General features: G+C 45.4%; 1 protein-coding gene across 5 annotated transcripts in view; it reads right to left on the reverse strand.

The window, feature by feature from the left end:
• The window catches only part of LOC139548264 (cGMP-dependent 3',5'-cyclic phosphodiesterase-like), a 261,254-nt gene that overhangs the window by 67,442 nt on the left and 178,741 nt on the right, over positions 1-15,071 (reverse strand). For all 5 annotated transcript variants that reach the window (XM_071357818.1, XM_071357822.1, XM_071357820.1 and 2 more), the window contains 3 exons: positions 11,266-11,355; positions 8,555-8,643; positions 2,509-2,618 (listed from right to left, as the gene is read on the reverse strand). In XM_071357818.1, coding sequence (XP_071213919.1) covers positions 2,509-2,618; positions 8,555-8,643; positions 11,266-11,355 — 289 coding nt within the window. The remainder of the gene's footprint in view (positions 1-2,508; positions 2,619-8,554; positions 8,644-11,265; positions 11,356-15,071) is intronic.

Here is a 15,071-nt window from a genome sequence, read left to right on the forward strand (position 1 = left end):
AATTGGTTAGAGTCTATGGAGTCTTCAATTACATTGAGCTGATTTCTGACGTGCTGTTCCTTCTTTTTCCGTAGTGTATTTCTGTATTGTTTTAGTGATTCGCCATAGTGAAGGCGTAGACTCAGGTTTTCCGGGTCTCTATGTTTTTGGTTGGACAGGTTCCTCAATTTATTTCTTAGATTTTTGCATTCTTTATCAAACCATTTGTCATTGTTGTTCATTTTCTTCGGTTTTCTATTTGAGATTTTTAGATTTGATAGGGAAGCTGAGAGGTCAAATATACTGTTAAGATTTTCTACTGCCAAGTTTACACCTTCACTATTGCAGTGGAACATTTTACCCAGGAAGTTGTCTAAAAGGGATTGAATTTGCTGTTGCCTAATTGTTTTTTGGTAGGTTTCCAAACTGCATTCCTTCCATCTATAGCATTTCTTAATGTTACTCAGTTCCTTTGGCTTTGATGCCTCATGATTGAGTATTGCTCTGTTCAAGTAGACTGTGATTTTGCTGTGGTCTGATAGGGGTGTCAGTGGGCTGACTGTGAACGCTCTGAGAGACTCTGGGTTGAGGTCAGTGATAAAGTAGTCTACAGTGCTACTGCCAAGAGATGAGCTATAGGTGAACCTACCATAGGAGTCCCCTCGAAGCCTACCATTGACTATGTACATACCCAGCGTGCGACAGAGCTGCAGGAGTTGTGACCCGTTTTTGTTGGTTATGTTGTCATAGTTGTGCCTAGGGGGGCATATGGGGGAGGGAATGCTGTCACCTGCAGGCAGGTGTTTGTCCCCCTGTGTGCTGAGGGTGTCAGGTTCTTGTCCAGTTCTGGCATTTAGGTCGCCACAGACTAATACATGTCCCTGGGCCTGGAAATGATTGATTTCCCCCTCCAGGATGGAGAAGCTGTCTTTATTAAAGTATGGGGATTCTAGTGGGGGGATATAGGTAGCACACAGGAGGACATTTTTCTCTGTTAAGATAATTTCCTTTTGAATTTCTAGCCAAATGTAAAATGTTCCTGTTTTGATTAATTTAATGGAGTGAGTTAGGTCTGCTCTATACCAAATTAGCATTCCCCCTGAGTCCCTTCCCTGTTTCACACCTGGTAGTTTGGTGGATGGGACTACCAGCTCTCTGTAACCTAGAGGGCAACCAGTGGGTCCGTCTCCGCTATACCATGTTTCTTGCAGGATGACAATGTCTGCATTACCGATTTCTTTGGTGAAGTCCGTGTTCCTGCTCTTTAGGCCAAAGGCAGATGACCTCAGGCCTTGGATATTCCAGGATGATATAGTGAAGGCTTTTTGTTCCATAAAGTGTCCAATGTTGTTGGCCGTGTGGTTTGGCCTCAGGCCAGTAAGTGTGAGCAGAGCCTGCTGAGCATCTGGTACATGCCGTTGGCTTGGGCGAGTGTAAGAGTGGGGGTTGGGCCTGTTTGCCCGCTCACTACCTGGGCGTATGTGTGACTTCCATGTTGATGCTCTCTTTGCGGGGGTGGGGTGCATGGGGTGGGCAGGAGTGGCATAGGTCTGATCTGAGGGGGCCTAAATGGGGTGTGGGCATGGTTGATGTGGGGGGGTGTTGATTGGTTGGGGTGGGGGTGTGGATGTGTCTGGGGGTGCTGTGGTCTGGATGTAAGTCCTCTTGGCGTGGGTCCTCTATGTGTAGGTCCACACATACTCTCTCTCTCAAACATTCACTCTCTCTCTCAAACAGTCCCTCTCTCTCACTCTCTCTCTCAAACAGTCCCTCTCTCTCACTCTCTCTCACAAACAGTCCCTCTCTCTCACAAACAGTCCCTCTCTCTCACAAACAGTCCCTCTCTCTCACAAACAGTCTCTCTCTCTCTCTCTCTCTCTCTCTCTCTCTCTCTCTCTCTCTCTCTCTCTCTCTCTCTCTCTCTCTCTCTCTCAATTCAATGGGCTTTATTGGCATGGGAAACATGTGTTAACATTGCCAAAGCAAGTTCTCTCTCTCTCTCTCTCTCTCTCTCTCTCTCTCTCTCTCTCTCTCTCTCTCTCTCTCTCTCTCTCTCTCTCTCTCTCTCTCTCTCTCTCTCTCTCTCTCTCTCTCTCTCTCTCTCTCTCTCTCTCTCTCTCTCTCTCTCTCTCTCTCTCTCTCTCTCTCTCTGAAACAGTCCCTCTCTCACTCTCTCTCTCAAACAGTCCCTCTCTCACTCTCTCTCTCAAACAGTCCCTCTCTCACTCTCTCTCTCAAACAGTCCCTCTCTCACTCTCTCTCTCAAACAGTCCCTCTCTCTCGCTCCCACGTTGTTCCACAGCTCCCTCTGTAATCATCTCTTGTTCCCCATTTTCTCTTCATCCTTTCTTCCTCTGACATCTCCACACCCTCCTCCTCCTCTTCCTCTGACACCTCCACACCCCCCTCCTCCTCTGACACCTCCAGACCCTCCTTCTATGCTCATCCCCAACCACCCTCACTGCCTGACAGTGTGAAAGCTTACACACACAAACGTAAGCACACAGACACACAGAGAGAAAGACAAACCTCGTCTGTGGGGTGGGAGGGGTGCTGCAAGGCTGCTCCTGTGTTTCTCGTGCATCTCTGAGGGAGGTAGACCTGCACACACACACCTCTTCAGCTGACCCACCATATCCCTAAGAAACACAGAGGGGGGACATTAGAACACCCATACACAGAGGGGGGACGTTAGAACACCCATACACAGAGGGGGGAAGTTAGAACTCCCATACACAGAGGGGGGGCGTTAGAACACCCACACACAGAGGGGGGACGTTAGAACACCACCCATACACAGAGGGGGGAAGTTAGAACTCCCATACACAGAGGGGGGGCGTTAGAACACCCACACACAGAGGGGGGACGTTAGAACACCCAAACACAGAGGGGGGAAGTTAGAACACCCATACACAGAGGGGGGGAGTTAGAACACCCATACACAGAGGGGGGACGTTAGAACACCCATACACAGAGGGGGGACGTTAGAACACCACCCATACACAGGGGGGGACGTTGGAACACCGATACACAGAGAGGGGACATTAGAACACCCATACACAGAGGGGAAACGTTGGAACACCCATACACAGAGGGGGGACATTAGAACACCCCCCATACACAGAGGGGGGAAGTTAGAACACCACCCATACACAGAGGGGGGACGTTAGAACACCCATACACAGAGGGGAAACGTTGGAACACCCATACACAGAGGGGGGACATTAGAACACCCCCCATACACAGAGGGGGGACGTTGGAACACCCATACACAGAGGGAAGATGTTGGAACACCCATACACAGAGGGGGGACGTTGGAACACCCATACACAGAGGGGGGACATTAGAACACCCCCCCCCCATACACAAGGGGGGACGTTGGAACACCCATACACAGAGGGGGGACATTAGAACACCCCCCCCCATACACAGAGGGAAGATGTTGGAACACCCATACACAGAGGGGGGACGTTGGAACACCCATACACAGAGGGGGGACATTAGAACACCCCCCCATACACACGGGGGAGATGTTGGAAACCCATACACAGAGGGGGGACGTTGGAACACCCATACACAGAGGGGGGACGTTAGAACACCCATACACAGAGAGGGGGGGGGGGGGGGGGGGGGTGATTCCCTACAGACTATACAATACAAAGACAGCTTTATAAAATATTCATTACTTATTGTCTACTGAAATAAATCAAATCAATGTAATTCCCCGAGCCAGGTGTGTGTCCAGGTGTGTGTCCAGGTGTGATAGTGACAGGTTTCCCATGGGTGTGTGTCACTGTTGTCTCGTATGGTAATACAGAGGGCACCTTTCTCATGCTAATCTACGAGAAAAGACATCTGTTCCAATATCAACTAATGCTGCACACACACGCGCGCAAACACTCACAGGGCAGTCAGTATTGCTTGTGATGGCCGACGGGCACGGCAGAGGACAGACAGGATCGATAGTCTCTTTACAGCACAATTAGATGAAATAACCTCTATTTTTCCCTCTCACAAACACAAACAGAGGAAAGCTTTCTACAACAACAGTGTTCCTCACGTCTGACTCTGGAGAGGTACAGGTTGAGCAGAGTTACTTCCAGCTAATCAACTTTCATCAGGTGTTAGAATTGTGCTGGAAAAGTCTGCACAAATTGTAGAGCTCAATGACCACACACACAGCCAACAGATTGTGTCAGCGGGTGCTTGCAGGTGTGTGCAGCATGCAGCATGCAGCTGTGTGTGTGTGTGTGTGTGTGTGTGTGTGTGTGTGTGTGTGTGTGTGTGTGTGTGTGTGTGTGTGTGTGTGTGTGTGTGTGTGTGTGTGTGTGTGTGTGTGTGTGTGTGTGTGTGTGTGTGTGTGTGTGTGTGTGTGTGTGTGTGTGTGTGTGTGTGTGTGTGTGTGTGTGTGTGTGTGTGTGTGTGTGTGTGTGTGTGTGTGTGTGTGTGTGTGTGTGTGTGTGTGTGTGTGTGTGTGTGTGTGTGTGTGTGTGTGTGTGTGTGTGTGTGTGTGTGTGTGTGTGTGTGTGTGTGTGTGTGTGTGTGTGTGTGTGTGTGTGTGTGTGTGTGTGTGTGTGTGTGTGTGTGTGTGTGTGTGTGTGTGTGTGTGTGTGTGTGTGTGTGTGTGTGTGTGTGTGTGTGTGTGTGTGTGTGTGTGTGTGTGTGTGTGTGTGTGTGTGTGTGTGTGTGTGTGTGTGTGTGTGTGTGTGTGTGTGTGTGTGTGTGTGTGTGTGTGTGTGTGTGTGTGTGTGTGTGTGTGTGTGTGTGTGTGTGTGTGTGTGTGTGTGTGTGTGTGTGTGTGTGTGTGTGTGTGTGTGTGTGTGTGTGTGTGTGTGTGTGTGTGTGTGTGTGTGTGTGTGTGTGTGTGTGTGTGTGTGTGTGTGTGTGTGTGTGTGTGTGTGTGTGTGTGTGTGTGTGTGTGTGTGTGTGTGTGTGTGTGTGTGTGTGTGTGTGTGTGTGTGTGTGTGTGTGTGTGTGTGTGTGTGTGTGTGTGTGTGTGTGTGTGTGTGTGTGTGTGTGTGTGTGTGTGTGTGTGTGTGTGTGTGTGTGTGTGTGTGTGTGTGTGTGTGTGTGTGTGTGTGTGTGTGTGTGTGTGTGTGTGTGTGTGTGTGTGTGTGTGTGTGTGTGTGTGTGTGTGTGTGTGTGTGTGTGTGTGTGTGTGTGTGTGTGTGTGTGTGTGTGTGTGTGTGTGTGTGTGTGTGTGTGTGTGTGTGTGTGTGTGTGTGTGTGTGTGTCAAGCTCGAGGGCTCTAGTCCGAGACAGAAACTCTCATGAATAATGCAATGTTGATTTTACCAAAGCTAGGTTAAGACAAGGCTATTCAGTCTCTGTGTGTGTGTGTTCTTAAAACTTCTTGCAACTATAGGGGGTGCTGTTCCGCATTAGCATATTTGGGTCTCCAAATTAAACTGCCTCGTGCTAAATTCTTGATCGTACAATATGCATATTATTGTTATTATTGGATAGAAAACAGTCTATAGTTTCTATAGGAGTTGAAATTTTGTCTCTGAGTGGTACAGAACAATTTTTACAGCACTTTTCATGACAGGGTTCAGATTTCAGAAATTTTTACCTCTGATCTGGGGTCTGTTTATAAGGCCACAGTGAATGCTATGAAGAAACCGACACTACCTACGTCTTCCTCTGGGTGTCTGTACGTCATCACGTTTTCAATGAAATCGATGGGACGTTCACAGCCATTATAAATGACCAAAATGTACAGAGACCGCCCTTTCTCAACGTGCGCCTCAAGCGTGAAGGCCATCGGACCTGCCTCGTTCCAAATCGTTTTCTAACCAGCTATATTTCTCCGGTCATGTTTTCAGTCGTTATAGTTGTTAAAAACATCATAATGTAGTTAATTTTAACCGTTTTATATCAATTTATATCCGTTTAGTGCGATTCTGAGGAATTTATTTGTCGTGCACTTTCTAGCTTTGGGAACGTTTCGCGGTCTCGGTCGTTGTTAGTGGACATTTCGAAGGACAGAGGACATCTATCGACCAAAAGACGTTTATAACATAGAAAGGATACATTGCCCAAGAATATGATGGAAGATCAGCTCAAAGTAAGCAATATTTAATATGATAAACCGTGTTTCTGTCGAAATATTTTAAACGCATACATCGCCATTTTGTTTGGTATAGCTTCACTTGGCCAACCCTGTATTGAAAAGTAAGGATAATTTTAAAAATGTAAATCAGCGGTTGCATTAAGAACTAATTTGTCTTTCGATTCCTGTCAACCCTGTATTTTTTAGTCAAGTATATGATTAGCTTTTAATTAAACTAGATCACTCTGATAGATGACGTCAGACATATTGAGGCTTGATTTCCTAGTATTTTTATTGTGTAACCACGGTTTTGTATGGCTAAATATGCACCTTTTCGAACAAACTGTATATGTATGTTGTAAAATGATGTTACAGGAGTGTCATCGGAAGAATTCTGAGAAGGTTAGTGAAAAAATTAATATCTTTTGGCGGTGATTACGTTATAGCGCTCTTTGGCTGGAATCGATGCTCTGGTAACGTTTTCACATGTAGTATGCTAACTTATCGATTTATTGTGTTTTCGCTGTAAAACGCTTAGAAAATCTGAAATATTGTCTGGAATCACAAGATCTGGGTCTTTCCATTGCTATGCTTTGTCTATTCTTATGAAATGTTTTATGATGAGTAAATTGGTCATACACGTTGCTCTATCTAGTAATTCTAGTCGATTTGCGATGGTCGGTGCAATTGTAAACTGTGATTTCTACCTGAAATATGCACTTTTTTCTAACAAAAACTATCCTATACCATGAATATGTTATCAGACTGTCATCTGAAGAGGTTTTTTCTTGGTTAGTGGATATCAATATCTTAGTTGAGCCGAATTGGTGATAGCACCTGAAGGAGTAAGAAACTGATGGAGTTAGAATAGTGGTGTATTTTGCTAACGTGTTTAGCTAATAGATTTACATATTTTGTCTTCCCTGTAAAACATTTTAAAAATCTGAAATGGTGGCTTTATTCACAAGATCTGTATCTTTCATCTGGTGTCTTGGACTTGTGATTTAATGATATTTAGATGCTACTATCTACTTCTGAAGCTATGCTATCTATGCTAATCAGTGTGTGGGGGGTGGGGGGTGATCCCGGATACGGGGTTGAGGTTCGGTAAAGGTTAAGCCAGGGTTGGAGGGAGCTACTGAGCCTGTAGAGATCACGAGAAGAGGATCAGAGTCTCACTGAAAGAGACAAAGATAGAGAGTAGAGAAAGAGAGAGAGAGAGAGACAGAGAGACGAAGAGAGAAAGAGAGAAAGAGAGAAAGAGAGAGAGAGGGGTGGTATATTTCAGAATGTTTTCTCTGTGACATCTCTATGAAGGGTGATGGTGGAAGTCCAGTCTGAGTGACAGAAAGACTCCCTCTCTCCATCCCTTCCAGCCCCGTTCTATCCATACCTGCTGATCTTCTCTCCAGTTTTTTATCAGTCCCTTGAAGAAAGGATGTGTAGATGATATTCTGTCTCCTAATCTGACATTTACCACACAAACATCTGTTACACATGGACTCACACACACAGAGGGTTTCAGACCAGATTTATTTATATTTTTTATTTAACCTTTAACTAGGCAAGTCAGTTAAATAACAAATTCTTATTTACAATGACGGCCAACCCCCCCGGCCAAACCCTCCCTTAACCCATACGATGCTGAGCCAATTGTTCACCACTCTATGGGACTCCCAATCACGTCCGGTTGTGATACAGCCCGGGATCGAACCAGGGTCTGTAGTGACACCTCTAGCACTGAGATGCAGTGCCTTAGATCGCTGCGCCACTCAAGAGCCCAGGGACTCACACACAAAGGGTTTCATACCACATGGACTCACACACTGAGGGTTTCATACCACATGGACTCACACACTGAGGGTTTCATACCACAGGGACTCACACACTGAGGGTTTCATACCACATGGACTCACACACTGAGGGTTTCATACCACATGGACTCACACACAGAGGGTTTCATACCACATGGACTCACACACTGAGGGTTTCATACCACATGGACTCACACACTGAGGGTTTCATACCACATGGACTCACACACTGAGGGTTTCATACCACATGGACTCACACACTGAGGGTTTCATACCACAGGGACTCACACACTGAGGGTTTCATACCACATGGACTCACACACTGAGGGTTTCATACCACAGGGACTCACACACTGAGGGTTTCATACTACAGGGACTCACACACTGAGGGTTTCATACCACATGGACTCACACACTGAGGGTTTCATACCACATGGACTCACACACTGAGGGTTTCATACTACATGGACTCACACACAGAGGGTTTCATACCACATGGACTCACACACTGAGGGTTTCATACCACATGGACTCACACACTGAGGGTTTCATACCACAGGGACTCACACACTGAGGGTTTCATACCACAGGGACTCACACACTGAGGGTTTCATACTACAGGGACTCACACACTGAGGGTTTCATACCACAGGGACTCACCCACTGAGGGTTTCATACTACAGGGACTCACACACTGAGGGTTTCATACCTGATCTTCCCCTCCTTTGGCAGCTCATGGCTTGGGTCGTCACACTGCAGCCTCGAGTCTCCCTCCAGCACGTACACACACACACACTCCTGTAAGATAACACACACATTAGAAGTCTCCCTCCAGCACGTACACACACACTCCTGTAAGATAACACACACATCAGAAGTCTCCCTCCAGCACGTACACACACACACACTCCTGTAAGATAACACACACATTAGAAGTCTTCCTCCAGCACGTACACACACACTCCTGTAAGATAACACACACATCAGAAGTCTCCCTCCAGCACGTACACACACACACACTCCTGTAAGATAACACACACATTAGAAGTCTCCCTCCAGCACGTACACACATACTCCTGTAAGATAACACACACATCAGAGTCTCCCTCCAGCACGTACACACATACTCCTGTAAGATAACACACACATCAGAGTCTCCCTCCAGCACGTACACACATACTCCTGTAAGATAACACACACATCAGAATCTCCCTCCAGCACGTACACACATACTCCTGTAAGATAACACACACATCAGAGTCTCCCTCCAGCACGTACACACATACTCCTGTAAGATAACACACACATCAGAAGTCTCCCTCCAGCACGTACACACATACTCCTGTAAGATAACACACACATCAGAGTCTCCCTCCAGCACGTACACACATACTCCTGTAAGACAACACACACATCAGAAGTCTCCCTCCAGCACGTACACACACACACACTCCTGTAAGATAACACACACATCAGAGTCTCCCTCCAGCACGTACACACACACTCCTGTAAGATAACACACACATCAGAAGTCTCCCTCCAGCACGTACACACATACTCCTGTAAGATAACACACACATCAGAAGTCTCCCTCCAGCACGTACACACACACTCCTGTAAGATAACACACACATCAGAGTCTCCCTCCAGCACGTACACACATACTCCTGTAAGATAACACACACATCAGAGTCTCCCTCCAGCACGTACACACATACTCCTGTAAGACAACACACACATTAGAAGCAAAGCTAGCATGGGGGGCGGAGCAATGGGTGCGACCGCCCCCTGTTCCTGCAGATAATAAAACACATTTTTTAACTATGATATAGCTTACCAAAAACCATAAACCAAAGAAAAAACACGATTTAAAACTATAAAACATGATTTAACACTATAAAACATGAATTAACACTATAAAACATGATTTAACACTATAAAACCTGGCTAAATGTATATATAATATGTTATATAATATGATTTCATAAAATACCGAAATGGGTCTGAGCTGGTGTTGCTAATTTTATAAAGTAATGTGCAGTAGAGCTGTCTGTCTCTATACCCCCTTCAGTGCCCCCTGGACTGATACTGGTGGCAGTACTGCTGTCTGTCGCTATACCCCCTTCAGTGCTCCCTGGACTGATACTGGTGGCAGTACAGCTGTCTGTCGCTATACCCCCTTCAGTGCCCCCTGGACTGATACTGGTGGCAGTACTGCTGTCTGTCGCTATACCCCCTTCAGTGCCCCTTGGACTGATACTGGTGGCAGTACTGCTGTCTGTCGCTATACCCCCTTCAGTGCCCCCTGGACTGATACTGGTGGCAGTACAGCTGTCTGTCGCTATACCCCCTTCAGTGCCCCCTGGACTGATACTGGTGGCAGTACAGCCGTCTGTCGCTATACCCCCTTCAGTGCCCCCGGGACTGATACTGGTGGCAGTACAGCGGTCTGTCTGCTGTACTGCTTCTTCAAAATGATTAGTCATTTATTCATTTAGTAAGTTTGTTAGTTTAAAACTACTTTTGGTATCTTACTAACAGCCTAATTAATTCAGTACCAAAACAACATTAAAATATTTTGTCCAGAAAATTATTCTAAAATAATCCAAAGTTTAGCCAAGCCTTTTTAATGTTTCTAGTTAATGGCCAAGAGGCTAAAGGCCATTACTGAACATGCAACTAGGCCACTGTAATGAAGCAGTCAATGTAAAACAACATAGAAAAAAATGACCTAAAATCCAATTAGCGGGAAAAGTTTGTTGTAAAGCGCAACTGATGCTCGCTGTTTCATGTGACAGAGGTGAGAATCTAATTGGAATGTAAAGATGCAACAACTGCAATGGGTCGCTAATGTGACGAGGGATTTGGCCTTTGGCTTCTGAACCACCAAATACAGTTGATATGATAACCAATAGAACAGGAGAGACATGCCGGGTTCAATGGCATGAGGAAGTCTTGAGAAACATGACTGTGAGAGGTTGTTGGATATTCCGCTCAAACTAGGCTTTGTATGCGGTGTGCGTGTGATAAATAGCCTAAAACAGGTCTACGTGACAAACAAACCAAAATACACAATTTAACTCCACAAAATTATGCAAATTAACCTACAGATCGATAAGCATGGCTGGGAAAATGTATTGTCGGGCGGCTAACCAACTAATGGTTAACCGTTAACATCCCTAGAGATGATGACTAATGTGTGCTTACGATAGGCCATGTCAGCTATTCATTCTGTTTCATTATTTGGTCAGAAGGGCCCCTGGAGAAAGCCACGCCCCTCTGACACTAGCTCTGCCCCTGTCACTCATACTGAACATACACACCTATATATAAATGACAATACAATGGTGCAGTTCTGAGGAATGGCTGCTTGACCCCTCCCAAAAAACAACACTACCCAGCAGCCATGTGTGTACGTACCACGCTGGGCAGTAGCCCCTGTGCAGTCTCTCTGAGAGCATCTCGGAGTGAGCGAACGTCAACAACTGCTGCCAGCCGCAGTAAAGCATCCTGGGAGGAAACAGAAACAACACGAGTTACACACAGAAACAGCAGAATGCTTTATGACACGACACCATACAGTTTATATGAGGGAACAGAGGCACCATACAGTTTATATGAGGGAACAGAGACACCATACAGTTTATATGAGGGAACAGAGACACCATACAGTTTATATGAGGGAACAGAGACATCAAACAGTTTATATGAGGGAACAGAGGCACCATACAGTTTATATGAGGGAACAGAGACACCATACAGTTTATATGAGGGAACAGAGACACCATACAGTTTATATGAGGGAACAGAGACACCATACAGTTTATATGAGGGAACAGAGACACCATACAGTTTATATGAGGGAACAGAGACACCATACAGTTTATATGAGGGAACATAGACACCATACAGTTTATATGAGGGAACAGAGACACCACACAGTTTATATGAGGGAACAGAGACATCAAACAGTTTATATGAGGGAACAGAGGCACCATACAGTTTATATGAGGGAACATAGACACCATACAGTTTATATGAGGGAACAGAGACACCACACAGTTTATATGAGGGAACAGAGACACCATACAGTTTATATGAGGGAACATAGACACCATACAGTTTATATGAGGGAACAGAGACACCATACAGTTTATATGAGGGAACAGAGACACCATACAGTTTATATGAGGGAACAGAGACACCACACAGTTTATATGAGGGAACAGAGACACCATACAGTTTATATGAGGGAACAGAGACACCATACAGTTTATATGAGGGAACATAGACACCATACAGTTTATATGAGGGAACAGAGACACCATACAGTTTATATGAGGGAACAGAGACACCATACAGTTTATATGAGGGAACATAGACACCATACAGTTTATATGAGGGAACAGAGACACCATACAGTTTATATGAGGGAACAGAGACACCATACAGTTTATATGAGGGAACAGAGGCACCATACAGTTTATATGAGGGAAGAGAGGCACCATACAGTTTATATGAGGGAACAGAGACACCATACAGTTTATATGAGGGAACAGAGACACCATACAGTTTATATGAGGGAACAGAGACACCATACAGTTTATATGAGGGAACAGAGACACCACACAGTTTATATGAGGGAACAGAGACACCATACAGTTTATATGAGGGAACAGAGACACCAAACAGTTTATATGAGGGAACATAGACACCATACAGTTTATATGAGGGAACAGAGACACCATACAGTTTATATGAGGGAACAGAGACACCACACAGTTTATATGAGGGAACAGAGACACCATACAGTTTATATGAGGGAAGAGAGACACCATACAGTTTATATGAGGGAACAGAGGCACCATACAGTTTATATGAGGGAACAGAGGCACCATACAGTTTATATGAGGGAACAGAGACACCATACAGTTTATATGAGGGAACAGAGACACCATACAGTTTATATGAGGGAACAGAGACACCATACAGTTTATATGAGGGAACAGAGGCACCATACAGTTTATATGAGGGAACAGAGACACCATACCGTTTATATGAGGGAACAGAGACACCATACAGTTTATATGAGGGAACATAGACACCATACAGTTTATATGAGGGAACAGAGACACCATACAGTTTATATGAGGGAACAGAGACACCATACAGTTTATATGAGGGAACATAGACACCATACAGTTTATATGAGGGAACAGAGACACCATACAGTTTATATGAGGGAACAGAGACACCATACAGTTTATATGAGGGAACAGAGACACCATACAGTTTATATGAGGGAACAGAGACACCATACCGTTTATATGAGGGAACAGAGACACCATACAGTTTATATGAGGGAACATAGACACCATACAGTTTATATGAGGGAACAGAGACACCATACAGTTTATATGAGGGAACAGAGACACCATACAGTTTATATGAGGGAACAGAGACACCATACCGTTTATATGAGGGAACAGAGACACCATACAGTTTATATGAGGGAACAGAGACACCATACCGTTTATATGAGGGAACAGAGACACCATACAGTTTATATGAGGGAACATAGACACCATACAGTTTATATGAGGGAACAGAGACACCATACAGTTTATATGAGGGAACAGAGACACCATACCGTTTATATGAGGGAACAGAGACACCATACAGTTTATATGAGGGAACAGAGACACCATACAGTTTATATGAGGGAACAGAGACACCATACAGTTTATATGAGGGAACAGAGACACCATACAGTTTATATGAGGGAACAGAGACACCATACAGTTTATATGAGGGAACATAGACACCATACAGTTTATATGAGGGAAGAGAGGCACCATACAGTTTATTTAGAGGGAAGAGAAGACGAGAGAAGAGTGTCATGTAAAGACAGTGTGACAGCCATGTGTAGAGGCAAAAATGATGAACCAGTGTTCGTGTGTGGGACTGACTTTGAGTGGCACATCCCTTGGAGACACGCACCCATACACTCACACACAGCTAAGTCAGTGGGTGTATGATTGGCTGAAGAATAACCAGGGGAAATCAATCACCTCCTATCAATCTGCAAACCGATTTACTAAAATAGAGCAGAGTCGACAGCTCTCTCGCACGCACGCACGCACGCACACACACGCACACGCACACACACACACACACACACACACACACACACACACACACACACACACACACACACACACACACACACACATAACTAAGCAGAATCAACTGGACTGCCCACATATACACATTTGATCTAAAGTTCCATTGACTGTGCTACTTTGAAAGCGTGGCTGCCCCTCAGCCATGACCTCCATCAGGATGCCTCATGTTTTAGGGAGAGGGGCTGGGGTTTTAGGGAGAGGGGCTGGGGTTTTAGGTAGAGGGGCTGGGGTTTTAGGGAGAGGGGCTGGGGTTTTAGGGAGAGGGGCTGGGGTTTTAGGGAGAGGGGCTGGGGTTTTAGGGAGAGAGGCTGGAGTTTTAGGGAGAGGGGCTGGGGTTTTAGGGAGAGGGGCTGGGGTTTTAGGGAGAGGGGCTGGGGTTTTATTAAGAACACCTGCTCTTTCCATGACTTAGACTAACCAGGTGATTCCAGGTGAAACCTATGATCCCTTATTGATGTCACTTGTTAAATCCACTACAATCAGTGTAGATGAAGCGGAGGAGACGGGTTAAAGAATGATTTTTAAGCCTTGAGACAATTGAGACATGGATTGTGTATGTGTGTCATTCAGAAGGAGAATGGCCAAGACAAAACATGTAAGTGCCTTTGAACGGGGTATAGTAGTAGGTGCCAGGAGCACTGGTTTGTGTTGAGAACTGCAGCGCTGCTGGGTTTTTCACGCTCAACAGTTTCCTGTGTGTATCAAGAATGGCCCACCACCCAAAGGACATCCAGCCAATTTGACACAACTGGGAAGCATTGGAGTCAACATGGGCCAGCATCCCTGTGGAACACTTCCAACACCTTGTAGAGTTCCTGCCCTGATGAATTGAGGCTGTTCTGAGGGCAAAAGAGGTTGAGGGGTGCAGCTCAATATTAGTAAGGAGTTCCAAATGTTTTGTGTACTCAGTGTAGATGTGAAAGCATAAATAAAAAACTCTAATAATTGCTATGACAACATGATATTGTGACAGGTATGGAATGCAACAATAGTGAGTGGATGCTGAACACACATGACTGTAACTCTGGTGCAGTGTAGAGG

Source organism: Salvelinus alpinus, chromosome 21 (genome assembly GCF_045679555.1).
Source record: "Salvelinus alpinus chromosome 21, SLU_Salpinus.1, whole genome shotgun sequence".
In the NCBI taxonomy this organism is placed as follows: Eukaryota; Metazoa; Chordata; class Actinopteri; order Salmoniformes; family Salmonidae; genus Salvelinus; species Salvelinus alpinus.